A 15,782-nucleotide genomic window follows, 5' to 3' on the forward strand; every position below is an offset into this window, starting at 1 on the left:
CTGCCAGCAGCGGCAGCAGGCCCGAGCCTCGGCCGTGCGGCGCCTCTCGGCACGGCGGCGCCCGGGCTCCCGGCGGCCCGGGCAGCAGACGCACCGGGCGGCAGCGGCCCCGCAGTCCCGCCGCCCGCAACAGGCCTCGGGCCAGGCCCACAGCCAGAAGCCGGTACATGGCGGCCCGCGCGTCCTCTGCGCACTGCGGCCACGGCCTCCGGAAGTTCCTCCCCTGGCGCCGAAAGCCCGCCGATTGGCCGGGCCGCCAGCATGCGCCGGGACGCAAACTACGTCACCTCTCCCCCTTCCGCCGCCCCGGAGAACGTGGGACCTGTCATGGCGGCTCTGACTGGGCCTCTCACGCTGCCAGCCGTGGTGGAGGAGCTGCTGAGCGAGATGGCGGCGGCGGTGCGGGACGGCGCGCCGAGTACGGGCGGGGGCGCTGGAGGCAGCGCCGGCGGGACGGGGTTCGCGGGTCCGGGCCCACTGGGGAGGTCTCCGCCCTCTCTACTCGCCTGTAGCCCTTCCTTCTCGCAGTCTGTGTTCGTTCCAAACGGTTCCCCTCCTGACCTCTGTGCACGAGTGACTGTTTCAGGGCTGCAGACGCAGGACTTGAGGGGTCTGGACGCTGTGGCTGTGCCTTTATTCCTGTGACCAGCAGAGGATGCTCTGTTACCACGCTCCCGCATCCTCTGGCCGCAAGCGCACGGGGCTTCAGAGCGCATCCTCCTTAGAGCTGCGCCACCGGCATCTGAATGACCATCGAATACATCGGTTAGGCCCCAGGACTGCCCCTGCTGGTTCACTTGGGCGGCGTTTGTTTGCAAAGGACTGCACTTTGAAAAGGATTTACCTTGACGTACTGTTTTTAAATAATTGAGAGGAGGAAGCCAACTTTTCTCATTTCAGTTAAATCTAAAGCAGTGCATGTGCTTAAAAGATGAGGCGAGCCAGGTATTCGAACATCAAAAAGCTTGGGGGAAAAGCCAGTCTGTTGACAGCTCAAACAGTGGTTGCCAGAAAGGGCTGTGTGTGAAAAGCATAGTTTGAGAGTCTTGAAGGGGGCGCCCCTGAGGCTTGGGGCTCATCAAGACCACTGTCACCGGTTCACGTTTTTCAGAGCGGTTTTCTGCTATTTAGAAATCTTTGTACTTAGAAAGTCATACGCTCTCCTGAGCCCCCTCCTTCGATGATAATTTTCTTTAGATCAGTATTCTGAGTTTACACTTGTATGATGATGTAAAATCTAGTCACAGCTGAGCCATATAGGAAGTGATGACTACTTCTTTGCTGTAACTTTTTGCTTCTCTCAAAACTGTCATGATTGCATTTGTTTGGTTGTTTACTTTTCTCTATGTTTATCCCTAATTCAATAACTTCCTTATAGCTCAGATGGTAAAGAATCTGCCAGCAATTCAGGAGACCCAGGTTTGATCCCTGGGTCAGGAAGATCCCCTGGAGAAGGAAATGGCAACCCACTCCAGTATTCCTGCCTGGAGAATTCCATGGACAGGAGCCTGGCGGGCTACAGTCCATAGGGGTGCAAAGAGTCGAACGCGACTAAGTGACTAACAAACACACACACATCCATAATTCAACTTCAGACTCTTACCAGGGTTCTAAATCCTCTACTCAAGATGCTGAGGTGTTCTGTCCATCTCATTCTCCTCTCCTAGAGCGTGCAGGCTTCTCTCCTGAGATCTGCCCCCACCAGTACTGTCGGGAATTCCCTTCACCTACTTTGGGCCTTAATGTGTAGTATACCCTACAATTTTCTTTTTCTCAGTTTACTGTCTTATTTTATAGAGCACATATTCTCCTATCCCGAGACTTAATTGATAGTTTGACAAGGTATTATTGAATTATATGTTGGAAATATTTCCTCAGACATCTTAAAGTATTACTCTACTACCTTCCAACTTCGTAAACTTACTTTCAAAGAGTCTTATTTTAGCCCTCATGCTTCATTCCTACTTTAGAGCCATCTGGTGCCACCAATTTCTTGAGGGTTTTTTTTTTTTTTTTAGGGAGTGAGGGTACTAGAGTCTGCAGTGTAAATCAGGTTGTTGCTTGGCTCTCCTATTGCTAGCTTAAGTTTCAGTTTTCTCAAATCTTGTAAATAATTTTCCAACATATCTTAGCTGTGTTTCTCCTTGTCCTCATCCTTGAAAGTTTATGCATTTTAGAAAATTCTTTTATTATTGTTTAGTGGAATATTGGGAAGGAGTAAAATTTGATGCGTAGGTTCGGTTCATCATCTTACACAGAAGTCTTTTTGGCTATAATAGCCTTTTTAAAATGTTTTTGTCTATGGTCACTGGTTTAACACAATTCACTTACTTTCCATTCCTGTTTTACAGTTCCTGATGAGCATCTGTTATCGTAAGTATATATTCTTTTGTATTTGGGTTTCTTTATAAACCACTAATGTGTGTTTTTAAAGGCCAATTCTTTCAACACCAACTCTTATTTTTAGAAAATATTCTTACTAAGCTAGGAACAATATTTTATTGATGTAATTGTTAAAAATCTGTCTCAAGTGAATAACCAGCACTGTACTTGACAGTACAAGGCACTCCTTATTGTCCTAAGTGCCACTGTATTTTAACATCGTTCTAAAAGTTGTAGCTCTTACACTACTAACACATGAAAAGAGAAGGACATTTGACCCTTGAACAACTCTTACACATACAGTGCTTGGGGGAGGCCTGTTTCCTGAGTAAGAGGCTAAGAGTAGTTAAGAAATAAAATGTACTATGTACGTACACTAGAATATTATACAAAAGTTAAATTTTAAAATGTTTGTGTATATATATATAGATGTGCACGTGCAGACACGTATATATGCGTCATTCTCAGAAGCACACTGAATGTGAAAAAAAGTTGCCCAAAAAGCCCGGAATGTACTGTTCATGTTTTAAATTTAAAAAACATCACCATATGTATATGTGTGTGTATGTATGCACATACACATATGTACTATGTATAGTAAAATATAAAAATATTAACATGAAATGCGTGTGGTTGCCTTGGGGATGGAGAAATTGAGGAAGAACAGGAAGGCCTCTGACTATTATAAAGAGGCTTCTTTATAAACAACATGTTAACATTTATTCTGGCCGGTTGATTATGTGGGATTTTGCTGTATTACGTTTTTTTCTGAATTAAAATAAATTTTCAGAAGCTGCTGATGGTAATCTTTCGGGTTGAGTCAGAGAGGTGGCTTTCAATCCATCATCTAACCTGAGGCTCCTCTCCTTCCCAGGCTGAAATTTGTCTTCGGCTCGTCAGCTGTCCAGGCCTTGGACCTAGTTGACCGCCAGTCTGTTACCTTAATCTCCTCGCCCAGCGGGAGGCGTGTTTATCAGGTAGAAACCCAGAGGTGGAGTAATCTCAACCAGATCCCCTTAGGACAGATGTTTTCATGAATCTGTATGAAAGCTGGTGGATGGTTGAAAGGACTTGACCCAACTTAGTGAAATGAGAGTGTGAGTAGTTAGAGTCAGATAGATGTGGCCTGTTAACCCCACCTGGGAGCAGTGTGTGGAACCAGCAATGATCCAGGGAGGCTCTTTGCCCAGGTCTGATGGTCACAGCCAACTTTCCCTTTCTGTCATTTGACACTACAGGGATCACCCTGTTCCTTGTCTCTTGCTTACAAGCAAAAGCCAAAATGCACTTTAAGGTCCTTTCACATGTCAAGGTTCATCTAATAGAAACGATCTGTCAGAACTGTTGTTGGAAGCATTCACGAAGGCCACACTGTGCTGAATGTGGGCAGTTTACTTGGACCTTAGTTCAAGCGGACCTTAAGGTAGGCAGGTTTGTAAAGTACAAATCGGACTTGTATCAGACACTGAATTACTTTCATGTATTGCTAATTCTCACCAAAAGCCCGGAAAGATATTTATTTTGCTGAAAACTGAGATGCAGAAAATGAACTGTCCCCTACGGCAGCAGGGTTGTATAGCTGGCAGCTGGTCCTGCCTGTCTCGGTGTCAACAGCGGGCCAGACTCTCTGCCTCCCAAACCCAAGTTTAGCCACGTTAGACGTGGTATGCCAGCTGGGATTCAGAGAAGGGGATCTTGTGAATGAAATAAAAATGTTGGCAGTGGTCTCCAAAATTTTGTGTATGGAACGGGCAGAAGCAGCAGCCATCAGCTCTTGTATGAGATCCCGGCCTTGTTGAAGACCAGGAAAGGCAGAACTTTTGAGCGTTTGGGTTCTGGTTTATTTATGATGACTGTCTCAGAATTGAGACCGTATTGATTCATTTTTAGCAAGGGACTGAGCAAAGCCTCTCGGGCACATGGAAGACTTGGCCTGTGAACTCGCTTTTCCATGCAGTAGGGTGGTGCAGCCAGCTGGCACGTCCTCATGCGTTTCTGCCTAAAGTAAGCTGGGGTGATTAGTGCCAAATGCTGCAGTTAAAACTTCTGTATTTACTCAGAAGAGGCTGCTTATTAGAATTTTCTGTTGGTGAACGTCATAGATTAAGAATCAGAATTCTTAAGCAATGTTGTTTGTACCTGAGGTCCTCATGCGTTTCTGCCTGAAGTAAGCTGGGGTGATTAGTGCCGAATGCTGCAGTTAAAACTTCTGTATTTACTCAGAAGAGGCTGATTAGAATTTTCTGTTGGTGAACATCATAGATTAAGAATCAGAATTCTTAAGCAATGTTGTTTGTACCTGAGGAAGGATTTCCATTTTCTTTGCTAGTGTATTTATTTTTGGGTTTTATGTAGCTAACATATCCTTGTCAAAAAGGGCTCCTGAGTTTTCCCATGTCTTTTAGTTTCAGATTCTCTTGTCTCAGTTCCAGCATCAGCAGAACACTTGACCCGCACAAGCATGATCTTGCTGTTAGTTAAAATCTCAAAGACTGTGTTGGAAATATTTCAGTTATTCTTGACTTATTATTCCTCCCACGATCACCGTGACTTGTTCTAGTTTTCATCATTCACATTCTGTATTATGTCATGTTGCTTCATTCATCGTAAAAATGCAAAATTCTTAGAAATGTGTTGGACTTTGAATTAAATGAGGTTGTAGAAACCTTACAGACACCCTCCAATTAACCTCAGTGGTTTCACTGTATGTAGTAATTTGGAAAGAATTTGGCTTAATTCAGAGGTTCTGTGAGATGATAAAGGTTGAGTCAGATGTTGCCTTGTTACCCAGCTAGTTATCATTCCATAGGTCGACCTTCTAACATTCTCACCTCCTCCAGGTGTGGTGGTAATTACCCTGAAGTCACACTCATGTTGTCACCTGAGTCACTTTTTGATAAACTTCAGTCCTCCTAGGAAGGGGACTGTGTCAGTCAGGAGGGGCCAAGTTAAATTTGTAACAATGACCCCTAAATTTGAAAGCTACAGAGATGTGTCACTCCCTGTCCATCTCCATTGCGAGCCAATTGCAGCTTTGATCCAGAACATTGTGGCCCAGGATCCCAGGCGATGGAGCAGCCTGTGTATCTCATAGCAGAGGGAAGTCAGGATATCGTAGGTATCCATGTTGAACGTTTCTGCCTGGCCAGTCACACTTTACTGGCTAAAGCAGCTCACATAGTCAGCCTGTATGTATCAGGGCAGGGACATAACATCCTCTTTCCAAGAGAGGCACCAAACTCAGGGGACGGTGAATCGTATACAATTCACCACTGTGACGGATGCTGAGGGCTTGGAGCAGCCATAAAGTAAACTGTGCTTGTGGGTGGATGACTGTCCAGTGGGCCCGTCTCCTTAGAGCCTCACTGTAGCTGCAGCAGATCCTCCCAGGGTGGTGCGGGCAAGTCCAGCCTGGGTCTGAGTATCCTCCTGCCTGCATTCCTTTTGTAAAGGCTCCCCTCTGGGACTGACACTCCTGGCTCCGAGTGGATGAGCTTGGAGCACTTCCTGTAAGAGGAGGTGGTTTTTTCCACGAAGGGTGAATTAGACAGTCCCTGAGGTCAGTTTTCAGCTCCAAACTCATCTGACTCAGATCTCTGCCTGATTATCAGGTTCATTAGTCGTCCACTGCTAGATAGAGAAGCCAACTGAGAAGTGACTCTCTTTACCGTATTCACCGCCTTGGGCGGCTGCATGTTTTGAGTCCCAGCCAGGGAACTTCTGCAGAACTTCTCCCCACCCCTGAGTGACCAGGCACTTACTCAGCCTCGTGCAGAGGGTAATTGGCTGGGGACCCACCATAAGGAGGAAGCAGTCTGTGTGGAATCCCAGAGGCTTATGCCTGCTGCTGCTGCTAAGTCACTTCAGTCGTGTCTGACTCTGTGCAACCCCATAGACAGCAGCCCACCAGGCTCCCCCGTCCCTGGGATTCTCCAGGCAAGAATACTGGAGTGGGTTGCCATTTCCTTCTCCAATAGGCTTATGCCTAATTAACCATAAATCTAGAGAGAAGAAGAAACCATTGGTAATGGTTTAGAGACCCAAGAATTGTTGGTGTCCCTGCCAGACGTTGGTGGGTTTTCTTGTGGGACTGAGTGGGAACCAGTCTGCTCTCATGCTCTCCCTTCAGCAAAGGGCAGCTCCTCCTCGCACCCCCAGCCCTCACCAGTTTCAACACGTCAGCGCCTTAGGACTGGAAACGTGTGGTGTGACTTTCTTAATATCCAGTTTGTAATGGGGCTGAAATGTGTAATAGGTTCAGTAGGCATCCTGTTACCCAGTCACTGGCCATTTCTGGTCATCCTGCAGCCCCCAAGGAGTCCTCCTGACTTGGCAAAAAAAACCCATAGCGACATGCCTGCACCAGGCGAAATGCTGGAGAGACAACACCTCACTCAACATTGCTGTTTTTCAGTGGAAGTCTTACCTGTGTGAGGAAAATAGGAAACAATTCTAGGGGTACTGACATTCCTTTTTCCCATGTAGGTTGTCATCTCAGAGCCTGAAACAAACGTGAAGGCCCTGGGGCACATCCCGCAGGGGCAGTTCCCTGTCCCTGACCCACTGCAGGGGGTCTCTAGGTCCCTGGGATAGTAACTTTACTCCACTGGGACATTAGGAACAAAGCCCTCCACTTCCTGTCTCCGGCACCTGGGGGGTGAGGACGGAGACGAGCCATTCCTCCAGGTCTGTCCAGCCACCCTCCAAACACAGGGTCCCCCGTGTCTCCTGACTGACAGCAAGGCCGTTGGCTCTGAATGTGGCCTCCTGCCAGCCCTCCCGGGTCCGTGCCCTCATCCCGTCCTGCTAGGTGAGCGAGCAGACCTGGGCTTGCCGTTCCCATGGCAGCTGAGTCACCCCGTTACAGGAGTCTCTGTTCCACGTGTTCCTCCCACTCCCTACTGGGCCTTTCCTGTCCTCAGACTCCTGCTAGGAGTGTGGTGGAGGCTTTAGACATTCACACACATGCTGTGAAATAACTACAAAGGCTGAGAAACACAACAACAAAGTACAGTGCTGGGAGCCTTCTCCTCTCTCTCTCTAGTCAACCCTCTGAATCCCCAGGCAGAAAAACAGTGGTTCATGTGGAGGGTTCAACCCACCTGAGACACTTCTGTTTTGCATGTGGAGCTGTCAAGGGCAGGGCACTGAGGCAGCAGGAGAGTCCCGTGGGCAGGTAGGCCCTCGGAGAACAGCCCTGAACCCTCACAAAGGTACACTCAAGGGCAGTAGCGGTTTTCCCGCTCACCTTTCCAGGTCTGACTCCACCTGTCCTCCCCTTTCCAGGTGCTTGGAAGCTCCGGGAGAACGTACACATGTCTGGCTTCTTGCCACTACTGCTCGTGCCCAGCGTTCGCCTTCTCCGTGCTGCGGAAGGGGGACAGCCTTGTGGTGAGGATGGATGGGCCTCGGCCATGGCCGAGCCGGTGGTGGGGCAGGGGGTGCTGGGAGCCTCGCTCTGCGCCCTACGTGGGGTCTACTCTGTGTGGAAACAGATGGTAGTTCGTTGTCCTTGACTTCAGTCAGTCATCTCTTCTGGCTTTACCCTCCCAAAACACAGGGGCATTTTTAGAACTATGCCAGTTTCCCGTTTTAATTTAAAAGGTCAGAGATGAAGCTTCAGGAGGGCAGCAAGTAATCCCCAGAGTTGGCACCTGGGCAGTTATCGGGCCCAGTAAAAACATGAGCCAAACTGGACGCTGGCAACAGTGCATGCCCCTACCTCCAGCCACGAGGCGCTTCTCCCACTGCCCGTGGACAGCCGGGTGCTCAGCCTCGCTTGACTTTCACCAGGGGCAGCAAAGCATGTTGGTGCCTCGGCCGATCTCACAGGAGCCCAGAGCATCAGGCAGGAACGAGACCTCCTCACATCCGTCCTGAGTCCACAGGAGAACCACTACCACCTGCGGGTGGGGAGCGATCTTTCCAGTCTTGCCAAGGAAGACAGTTACAGCATCTGCCCCACGCTCCCCTTTCTTTACACAGTTGTCACACCTGTCAGGAAGCAGGTGGCAAGTGGGTTTTCCCGTTGGCAGGGAGCCTCACTCAGTGATCTCACCTGAAAAATGACAGGGTTGGAGCCGGGCCCTCAGCAGCCTGAGTGGTGTGCCCCACGGTGTGAGGTCCAGCACAGATCATGACTCAGAGAGGGACAGGCGAGACAGTGAGGGTCCCGCCATCCCTGCTCTTGGTGTCCAGTGGTTAAGGACTAGTCCCCCTTTGTAGACTCGGTGCAGATGTGTAAAATGAAGATAAACCCTGTCCCCCAGGGGGCTGTCAGATTTAAATGAGATAATCTTTGAGATGATCTTAGCAACGCTGTACCTTGAGGAACGTTAGCCACTGCTGTTAACAGCTTTCTGAGGGCAAGGAAGAAAGAAGTATAATTCAGGACTGACATAAAGAGCCTGTCTTGGTTTTCACTTGATTTCACCTGTCCCTGCTGGATCTACACTGTTGCCCCAAACAGCAGGCCAAGTATTGATAAAACCTCCTTGTCCACCAGACTGCTAGGAAGTAGACACCTGTCTAACCTTGGTCTGCGGTTCTAGGCAGTGGGTTCCAGGCCCCTGATGTGTGTGCCCCGCTCCTTTCCTGCTCTGTGAAGCCTGGCCCTCCCTGTTTCTAACTGGCTTGCGTGTTGTCTATTCTAGTGCAAGCACCTCTTGGCAGTTTACCTGAGTCAGGTCACGAGGACCTGTCAGCAGCTGAGTGTCTCTGACAAGCAACTGACTGACATACTGTCAGCGGAGAAGACACAGGAAGCATAAAAGTGCAGATGGAGCATCACTGACCATCTTTCAAAGTAGAAGTCCTGTCCAGAGATGCACGTGCCCTGTCACGCGCGCTTCACATAGAGGAGATGTGGACTAGACTTCACATTACTGTCCCCTTCCGCCCTGGACTCCAGACCCAGGACATGTATATGGTGTGAACCCTCGTGAAAAATCCAGCCTCCAGGCTCCATGGGTAAAAAATTTCCAGATGTAATCAAGCATCTTAGACTCCAAAGCCTAACACTAAGTCGCATCCACAGTGAGTTAGATTTTCAAACAACCAAAGTCCTAGTCCTTAAGAGGTTAGAATGGGAGAGGAGACAGTACGATGGTTTAGATGCACAAGCGTGCATTCGTCTTCTTGGGCCCAGAAAGTCTTTCTGCAGTAAAAGGTCAGAGCACGGATGTGGCTGTAACAGCAGCAGATATAAAGAGACGTTGGATTTGCTGGTTTCAGCAGGCTCCAGACATTTGCAGTGTTGAGGCCAAAACAGTTGCTTCAATAGGCTGTGCTGTTGGAAAGGCAGCACCTAGAACAAGGAAGTGCAGGTCTGCTCGGAGCATTTCTGAGCTTCGTAACAAGCGGGTGAGGGAGGCAGCCAGACATGCTGCCGGGTGTTCCAGGCCGAGTGAGAAAAGGCAGATCTCCAGAGGCTGTGAGGCGGGAGAGGAATGGGACTCGTTTGGCCTGAGAGAGAGCATCCTATGCTGTGATGGAAATGAAAACGAGACGGAGCTGAGATAGGACAGGCACCTCCCTCGGGGACAACCGTTCACAGCTGAACAGGGTCCTTGGACAAGCTTTCCCGTCTTTCTGGGGCTTCACGTCCTTGCAGGGTTACTGCAGGAGGAGCTGAGCCAGCCACCAGACAGGCAAAGTGGATGGTCTTGGAGCCTGGGTACTCCCAACCCTGTACCCCTGAAACAGGAGGTGCTAAGGAATGAATGTGTGAAAGGTCACAACGGCGCAAGCTTCTGTGGTTGGCACAGCTGTCTCCTAGGCGATGGTGCGGCAAATAAAACCTGTCAAGGCTCAACTCAGGAAAAGGGCCTGGGTGTGAACTTATTTCAGGATACGGAACAGAAGGTAGGTGAGCTCTGCAGCAAGCTGGCACAACACCCAGAACTTTTGTTAAGTTTTATTTTTATTTTACCTCATACAGAAACACAATTACATAACCCGCCTTAGTAAAATTTTCACTTTGGGGTCCAGCATCGTGGCCAAACTTGAATTTGGGAGAGACGTAAAAATCACCACCTAGCTCTGGAAGGGGATCGGAGCCTGGTAGTGGAGGACCCTGCTTCTACAGCTTCTTCTGGGGTGGGGTGCTGTACATGGATAAGAATGTTGTTGAGCCTGTGATGATGTTCTACTTAAGAACTTACAAGCCTGTCATTTCCCTAAAACAGCAGTCTCTTGGTTGAAGATTCATACTTTTACTTTTCCTGGTCACCTTCCTCAGAACAAGTATTATTTTTAACATGTCCAACCTTTCCCATTGCCTCCGAGTTAAAAAAATATTTGTATTATAATAGTTCACAGTATGTCACAGTAAAATAGTTTTGATCATTTTCTACCATAAAAGAGGCAGACTCTTAAACAAAAAAAAGCAAAACATACTTTTACAATCCATTCACACCGTCAGCATCATCCACACAAAGCAGCCAGAGAACCATAAATACACTTGTCAACCTCAGGAAGTAGTAGTCACATGTTAACGAGGTACATGGGACCTCCAGGGAAGCGCCCAGAAGAGGCAACCGGCTGGCCTGTGAGGGTTGCTGTCTTTCCAGTGAGAACTGGCCGAGCGTGCCCCGTCCCTTTGTTATTGAGCCCTCTCCTGGAAGAGGCCAGAGCCTGGGTCATAGGCCCAGCTGGAGAGTGGGCTGAGACCCTGCCTGCCCCTCCCTGCTCTTGAGGATGTCCGTCCGGCAGAGGACGTACCTGGAAATGATTTTGTGAAAAGTGTAACGGAAGTCTCGGTTCCGGTAGGCGTAGACGATGGGGTTCACAGCCGAGTTGGCATGCGACAGGAGGATGGCTAAGTTCATCGCCCACTTGGGCTTCTCCATGGCCCAGGTTGGCTGGAAGAGCGAGGCGCAGTTGATGGCATGGACTGGCAGCCAGCATAGGGCAAAAATGCCAACAATCATGGCCAGGGACTTGGCCGCGTGGATCTCCCGCTGGAGGACGGTCCTCGAGTGGTCCATGAGCTCTGTGCGCTGCAGCTGCCTGCAGGCCACCAGGAAGATCTTGACGTAGATGGCCAGCATGATGAGCAGCGGGGGCAGGACACAGCCGAAGAAGTTGAAGTACACCATGTAGCTCATAGGCACCACGTTTTCGAAGAGACACCTGATGAGGCAGCAGCTCACGTTCTCGGCTCTGTCCCCCGGCTCCGTGCAGTTGATGGCTCTTTCTCTGCTGTTCCACCCCAGGAACGGCGTCAGGCCGATGCCAAACGCCAGGACCCAGAGGGCAGCAATAACTCCTCTCGCTCGGGCCCCAGTGACCAGACTCTTATACCTGTTCAAAAGGACATGGTCTGTTACAGCAAACTCAGAGCACCCCACCATCTCTGCTTTCTGTGCCAGGCCTTGACCCCAACAGCCTCAGGTCCACACTCAGAGGGCACTAGGGGCTTTTGTCTGCAACACTGATGACAGTCAAATGTATAAACAGCTTTGCTCCAACAAGATTTTCATTCTTACTAACTCACCTCTGTCTGATGACAAATCATGGTCAAGGAGAGCAAGTAGCAATTTTTTTTTTTTTAATATTTATTTATTTGGCTGCGCCAGCTCTTAGTTACAGCAGTCAGGATCTTTTAGGTGTAGTATACAAGATCTAGTTCCCTGACCAGGAATCGAACCTGGACCCGTGGTTTGGGACCATGGAGTTTTAGCCACTGGACCGCCAGGGAAGTCCCAAGTGGCAAATTCTTAAAGGCTGCTTTCTGCTTACCCAGATATCCACCTTGGGTCTAAATCTCCTACAAGATACAAACATAGGGGGTCAAGATACCCAATGGAACAGAACCTTCAAAGACCCCTGCTCTTCAGGGACTTAGTTCTAGTAGGGGGACAGATCATAATGAGCAACAAACATTAGTCAGTAAATTACATGGTGTGTTAGAAGGAGACGCATAATATAAAAAAGGAAAAAGCAGAGTATGGAAGGCGAGGTGTGATAAGATGCCCTTGAACAAGAACCTGAGAAGTGAGGTCTGGAGGCCCCTTGAGTCAGGCAGCACCACCTGGTGGCTCTGGGCGAGAAGACTGGTCTCCCACAAACACCCAGGAAGAACTGTGTCCCCCACCCCACCCGCCTCCCACTCCGGAACTCCCTGGGGAAATGCTGAGAACAATTCTGGGAGCATCCCTGGCTGCCTCAGCTCCCAGCAAAGTTGATAAAAGTTGGGAGAGAATGTAGCAAATATTAAATTTTTTAAAGTGACTTTTAGACCATTAACTCTTACTTAAAATCTCTAGAAATCATAATACATATTTTGGACGTTTTGCTATCAGCTAGCCTAAAACAACAGTTTATAGCAAAGACAAACTTTACTATTCATCAGTTCAGTTTAGTCGCTCAGTCATGTCCGACTCTTTGCAACCCCATGAACCGCAGCACGCCAGGCCTCCCTGTCCATCACCATCTCCCGGAGTCCACCCAAACCCATGTCCGAGTCGGTGATGCCATCCAACCATCTCATCCTCTGTTGTCCCCTTCTCCTCCTACCCTCAATCTTTCCCAGCATCAGGGTCTTTTCAAATGAGTCAGCTCTTCGCATCAGGTGGCCACAAGTATTGGAGCTTCAGCTTCAACATCAGTCCTTCCAATGAACACCCAGGACTGATCTTTAAGATGGACTGGTTGGATCTCCTTGCAGTCCAAGGGACTCAAGAGTCTTCTCCAACACCACAGTTCAAAAGCATCAATTCTTCGGCGCTCAGCTTTCCTTATAGTCCAACTGTCACATCCATACATGACTACTGGAAAAACCATAGCCTTGACTAGATGGACCTTTGTTGGCAAAGTAATGTCTCTGCTTTTTAATATGCTGTCTAGGTTGGTCATAACTTTCCTTGCAAGGAGTAAACATCTTTTAATTTCATTGCTGCAATCACCATCTGCAGTGATGGTGGAGCCCAGAAAAATAGTCAGCCACTGTTTCCCTATCTATCTGCCATGAAGTGATGGGACCAGATGCCAGGATCTTAGTTTTCTGAATGTTGAGCTTTAAGACAACTTTTTCACTCTCCTCTTTCACTTTCATCAAGAGGCTTTTTAGTTCTTCTTCACTCTCTGCCATAAGGGTGGTGTCATCTGCATATCTGAGGTTACTGATATTTCTCCCAGCAATCTTGATTCCAGCTTGTGCTTCCTCCAGCCCAGGGTTTCTCATGATGTACTCTGCATACAAGTTAAATAAGCAGGGTGACAATATACAGCCTTGACGTACTCCTTCTCCTATTTGGAACCACTCTGTTGTTCCATGTCCAGTTCTAACTGTTGCTTCCTGACCGGCATACAGGTTTCTCAAGAGGCAGGTCAGGTGGTCTGGTATTCCCATCTCTTTCAGAATTTTCCACAGTTTATTGTGATCCACACAGTCAAAGGCTTTGGCATAGTCAATAAAGCAGAAATAGATGTTTTTCCGGAACACTCTTGCAAGAGAGTTGCTATTCATAAGTGGTCCCTAGTATGTATTCGACATAATATATTGAAAAAAAGAAATAAAATCATTACTTAATCTCTGGGAAGAGAGCTGGGCAGTAACTGGGTACACGTTATCCTGGGACTTGTCTATGGAAAGTGTCCAATCTCCTCTGCTGCAGGACCAAGCCCACACCTGTCCGTGTGGCCCACAGAGCCTCAGGCCACCGCCCTGTGTGCTCCCGGCCTGTGGCTCCCCACAGCAGCGGCCTCCTGGCTCAGCTGCTCTCTGTCTCAAAGGTCACCTCCTTTCCGGCTCAGCTCACAGGCAGAGGGGGCCGCGCCCACTCTCCGGCCCCTGACACACACCTGTCACAGGGCTTTGTTTACATTACAGGTGTCTGCCCTTCAGCTAGAACATCCAGCCTCTTAAGGACTCAGACCTCGTCCCTTTGCATCAGCATCCGCAGGAGCTAGCAAAGAGCCTGGCACATAGGGGGTTCTTAGCAATGAGCTCACACACATACATTCCGACTTGTTACCAGACAACTTTAGAGAGCCTGCTCCTTAGGAGTGCCTAATGTTGGGGCCTGGACAGGCAGCAGAACTGGTCCACTGGTGAGGTCTCGCCTCCCATTGGCCACGATCCCCCATCTCTGCTCTGAGCAACAGGCAGCTCAGCTGAGGGGCCTTGATGGCAAAGGACCCGTGGGCGCAGCTGCCATTCAGCTGCATCTATTTCCAACTCCCCTCTGCTTCCCTTGTCGTTTAGGAATGTAAAGCCATTCCTTATAGAAATATCTTTCCCGGCCATGACTGCACCAGGGACGTGAAGAACGCAGTCAGGCCCTTGCAGGGTGACAGGGCCGCCTCGTGCAGACACAACTCTTAGCCACAGAACCTTAGGCCCATGAGGCAGCCTCTGCAGCGGCCCTGCCCTCACGCCTCTGCTTTTCTGAAGTGCATACAGCTGAGTGCAGACCAGCCCCAGGGATGAATTAGATCAGGGCAAGCAAATTCTCTCATCAGTCATGGACTAGGGTGGCTACAGGAGGTGGTTTTAGCCAATGAGACAAAGGAAGTCTGCTAGAATACTTCCAAGAGGGATTTTACATGGTAAAAGGAGAGAGACCCATGAGGAGAGCTCCTCCCCCATGCTCATCCCTTTCTGCTCTTCCGGGAGGCCATGAAGCCCAGAGCTGCGGCAGCCATTCTGTGACCATGAGGCAGAAGCCTGAAAAACAAGGCTAATGGCAAAGCAGAAGTAAGGAGTCCAGGTTCTCAATGGTGTCTTTCAAGCCCTACACCAACACTAGAACCGCCATGGTTCCATATTCTAGCTCAAGAGAGAATTGATGGTCTTGACTGCTTAAAAGTCACTGTTACCTGCAGCTAAAAGCATGCTTATAGATCCAACCAGTCCATCCTAAAGGAGATGAGTCCTGGGTGTTCATTGGAAGGACTGATGTTGAAGCTGAAGCTCCAATACTTTGGCCACCTGATGCGAAGAGCTGACTCATTTGAAAAGACCCTGATGCTGGAAAGATTGAGGGCAGGAGGAGAAGGGGACGACAGAGGATGAGATGGTTGGATGGCATCACCAACTCGATGGACACGGGTTTGGGTAAACCCCGGGAGATGGTGATAGACAGGGAAGCCTGGCGTGCTGCGGTTCATGGGGTCGCAAAGAGTCAGACACGACTGAGCAACTGAACTGAACTGATATAAACTGGAAGGGATTTTTATCTTGTCTAGTCCAACTTCTCTATTTTACAAGTGAGGAAATAGAGATACAAAGTTTTTAGTTAATAAAGGCAATATAAGAATAAGAATATAAGAACCAAAGACCAAGGCTAAGTTCAGACTTGAGATCCCTGTTCCTTGCACCACATTATGCTGCTTTTTTAACTTCACTTGCGTCTGAGCAACATTAGAGTCCTCTGTACACAAAAGGGTCCCGGGGG

At 48.9% G+C, this 15,782-nt stretch overlaps 3 protein-coding genes across 5 annotated transcripts in view; 1 reads left to right on the forward strand and 2 right to left on the reverse strand.

The window, feature by feature from the left end:
• Window positions 1–619, reverse strand: part of TTC19 (tetratricopeptide repeat domain 19) — a 29,163-nt gene extending 28,544 nt beyond the window's left edge. The window contains exon 1 of one of the 2 annotated variants that reach the window (XM_061143573.1): window positions 507–619. Coding sequence is in view for 1 of the 2 variants with exons in the window: in XM_061143572.1 (XP_060999555.1) it covers window positions 1–169 (169 nt within the window). In the remaining variant the exon portion in view is untranslated. Of the gene's footprint in view, window positions 185–506 lie in introns of those variants that run through there. The other variant, XM_061143572.1, reaches the window with a different exon arrangement.
• Window positions 153–10,296, forward strand: ZSWIM7 (zinc finger SWIM-type containing 7). 2 transcript variants are annotated; one of them, XM_061143585.1, is made up of 5 exons: window positions 153–399; window positions 2,352–2,373; window positions 3,257–3,359; window positions 7,669–7,773; window positions 9,036–10,296. In XM_061143585.1, the coding sequence occupies exons 1-5, from the start codon at window positions 168–170 to the stop codon at window positions 9,150–9,152; spliced, it is 579 nt and encodes a 192-aa protein (XP_060999568.1). In that variant the 5' UTR covers window positions 153–167; the 3' UTR covers window positions 9,153–10,296. The 2 variants fall into 2 exon arrangements, with proteins under 2 accessions (XP_060999568.1, XP_060999569.1); XM_061143586.1 differs by having other exon boundaries at window positions 247–418.
• The window catches only part of ADORA2B (adenosine A2b receptor), a 21,125-nt gene continuing 15,625 nt past the window's right edge, over window positions 10,283–15,782 (reverse strand). The window contains exon 2 of the mRNA XM_061143574.1: window positions 10,283–11,685. Coding sequence (XP_060999557.1) covers window positions 11,022–11,685 — 664 coding nt within the window. The 3' untranslated portion in view covers window positions 10,283–11,021. The remainder of the gene's footprint in view (window positions 11,686–15,782) is intronic.

This window comes from Dama dama, chromosome 5, assembly GCF_033118175.1.
Source record: "Dama dama isolate Ldn47 chromosome 5, ASM3311817v1, whole genome shotgun sequence".
NCBI classification, from domain to species: Eukaryota; Metazoa; Chordata; class Mammalia; order Artiodactyla; family Cervidae; genus Dama; species Dama dama.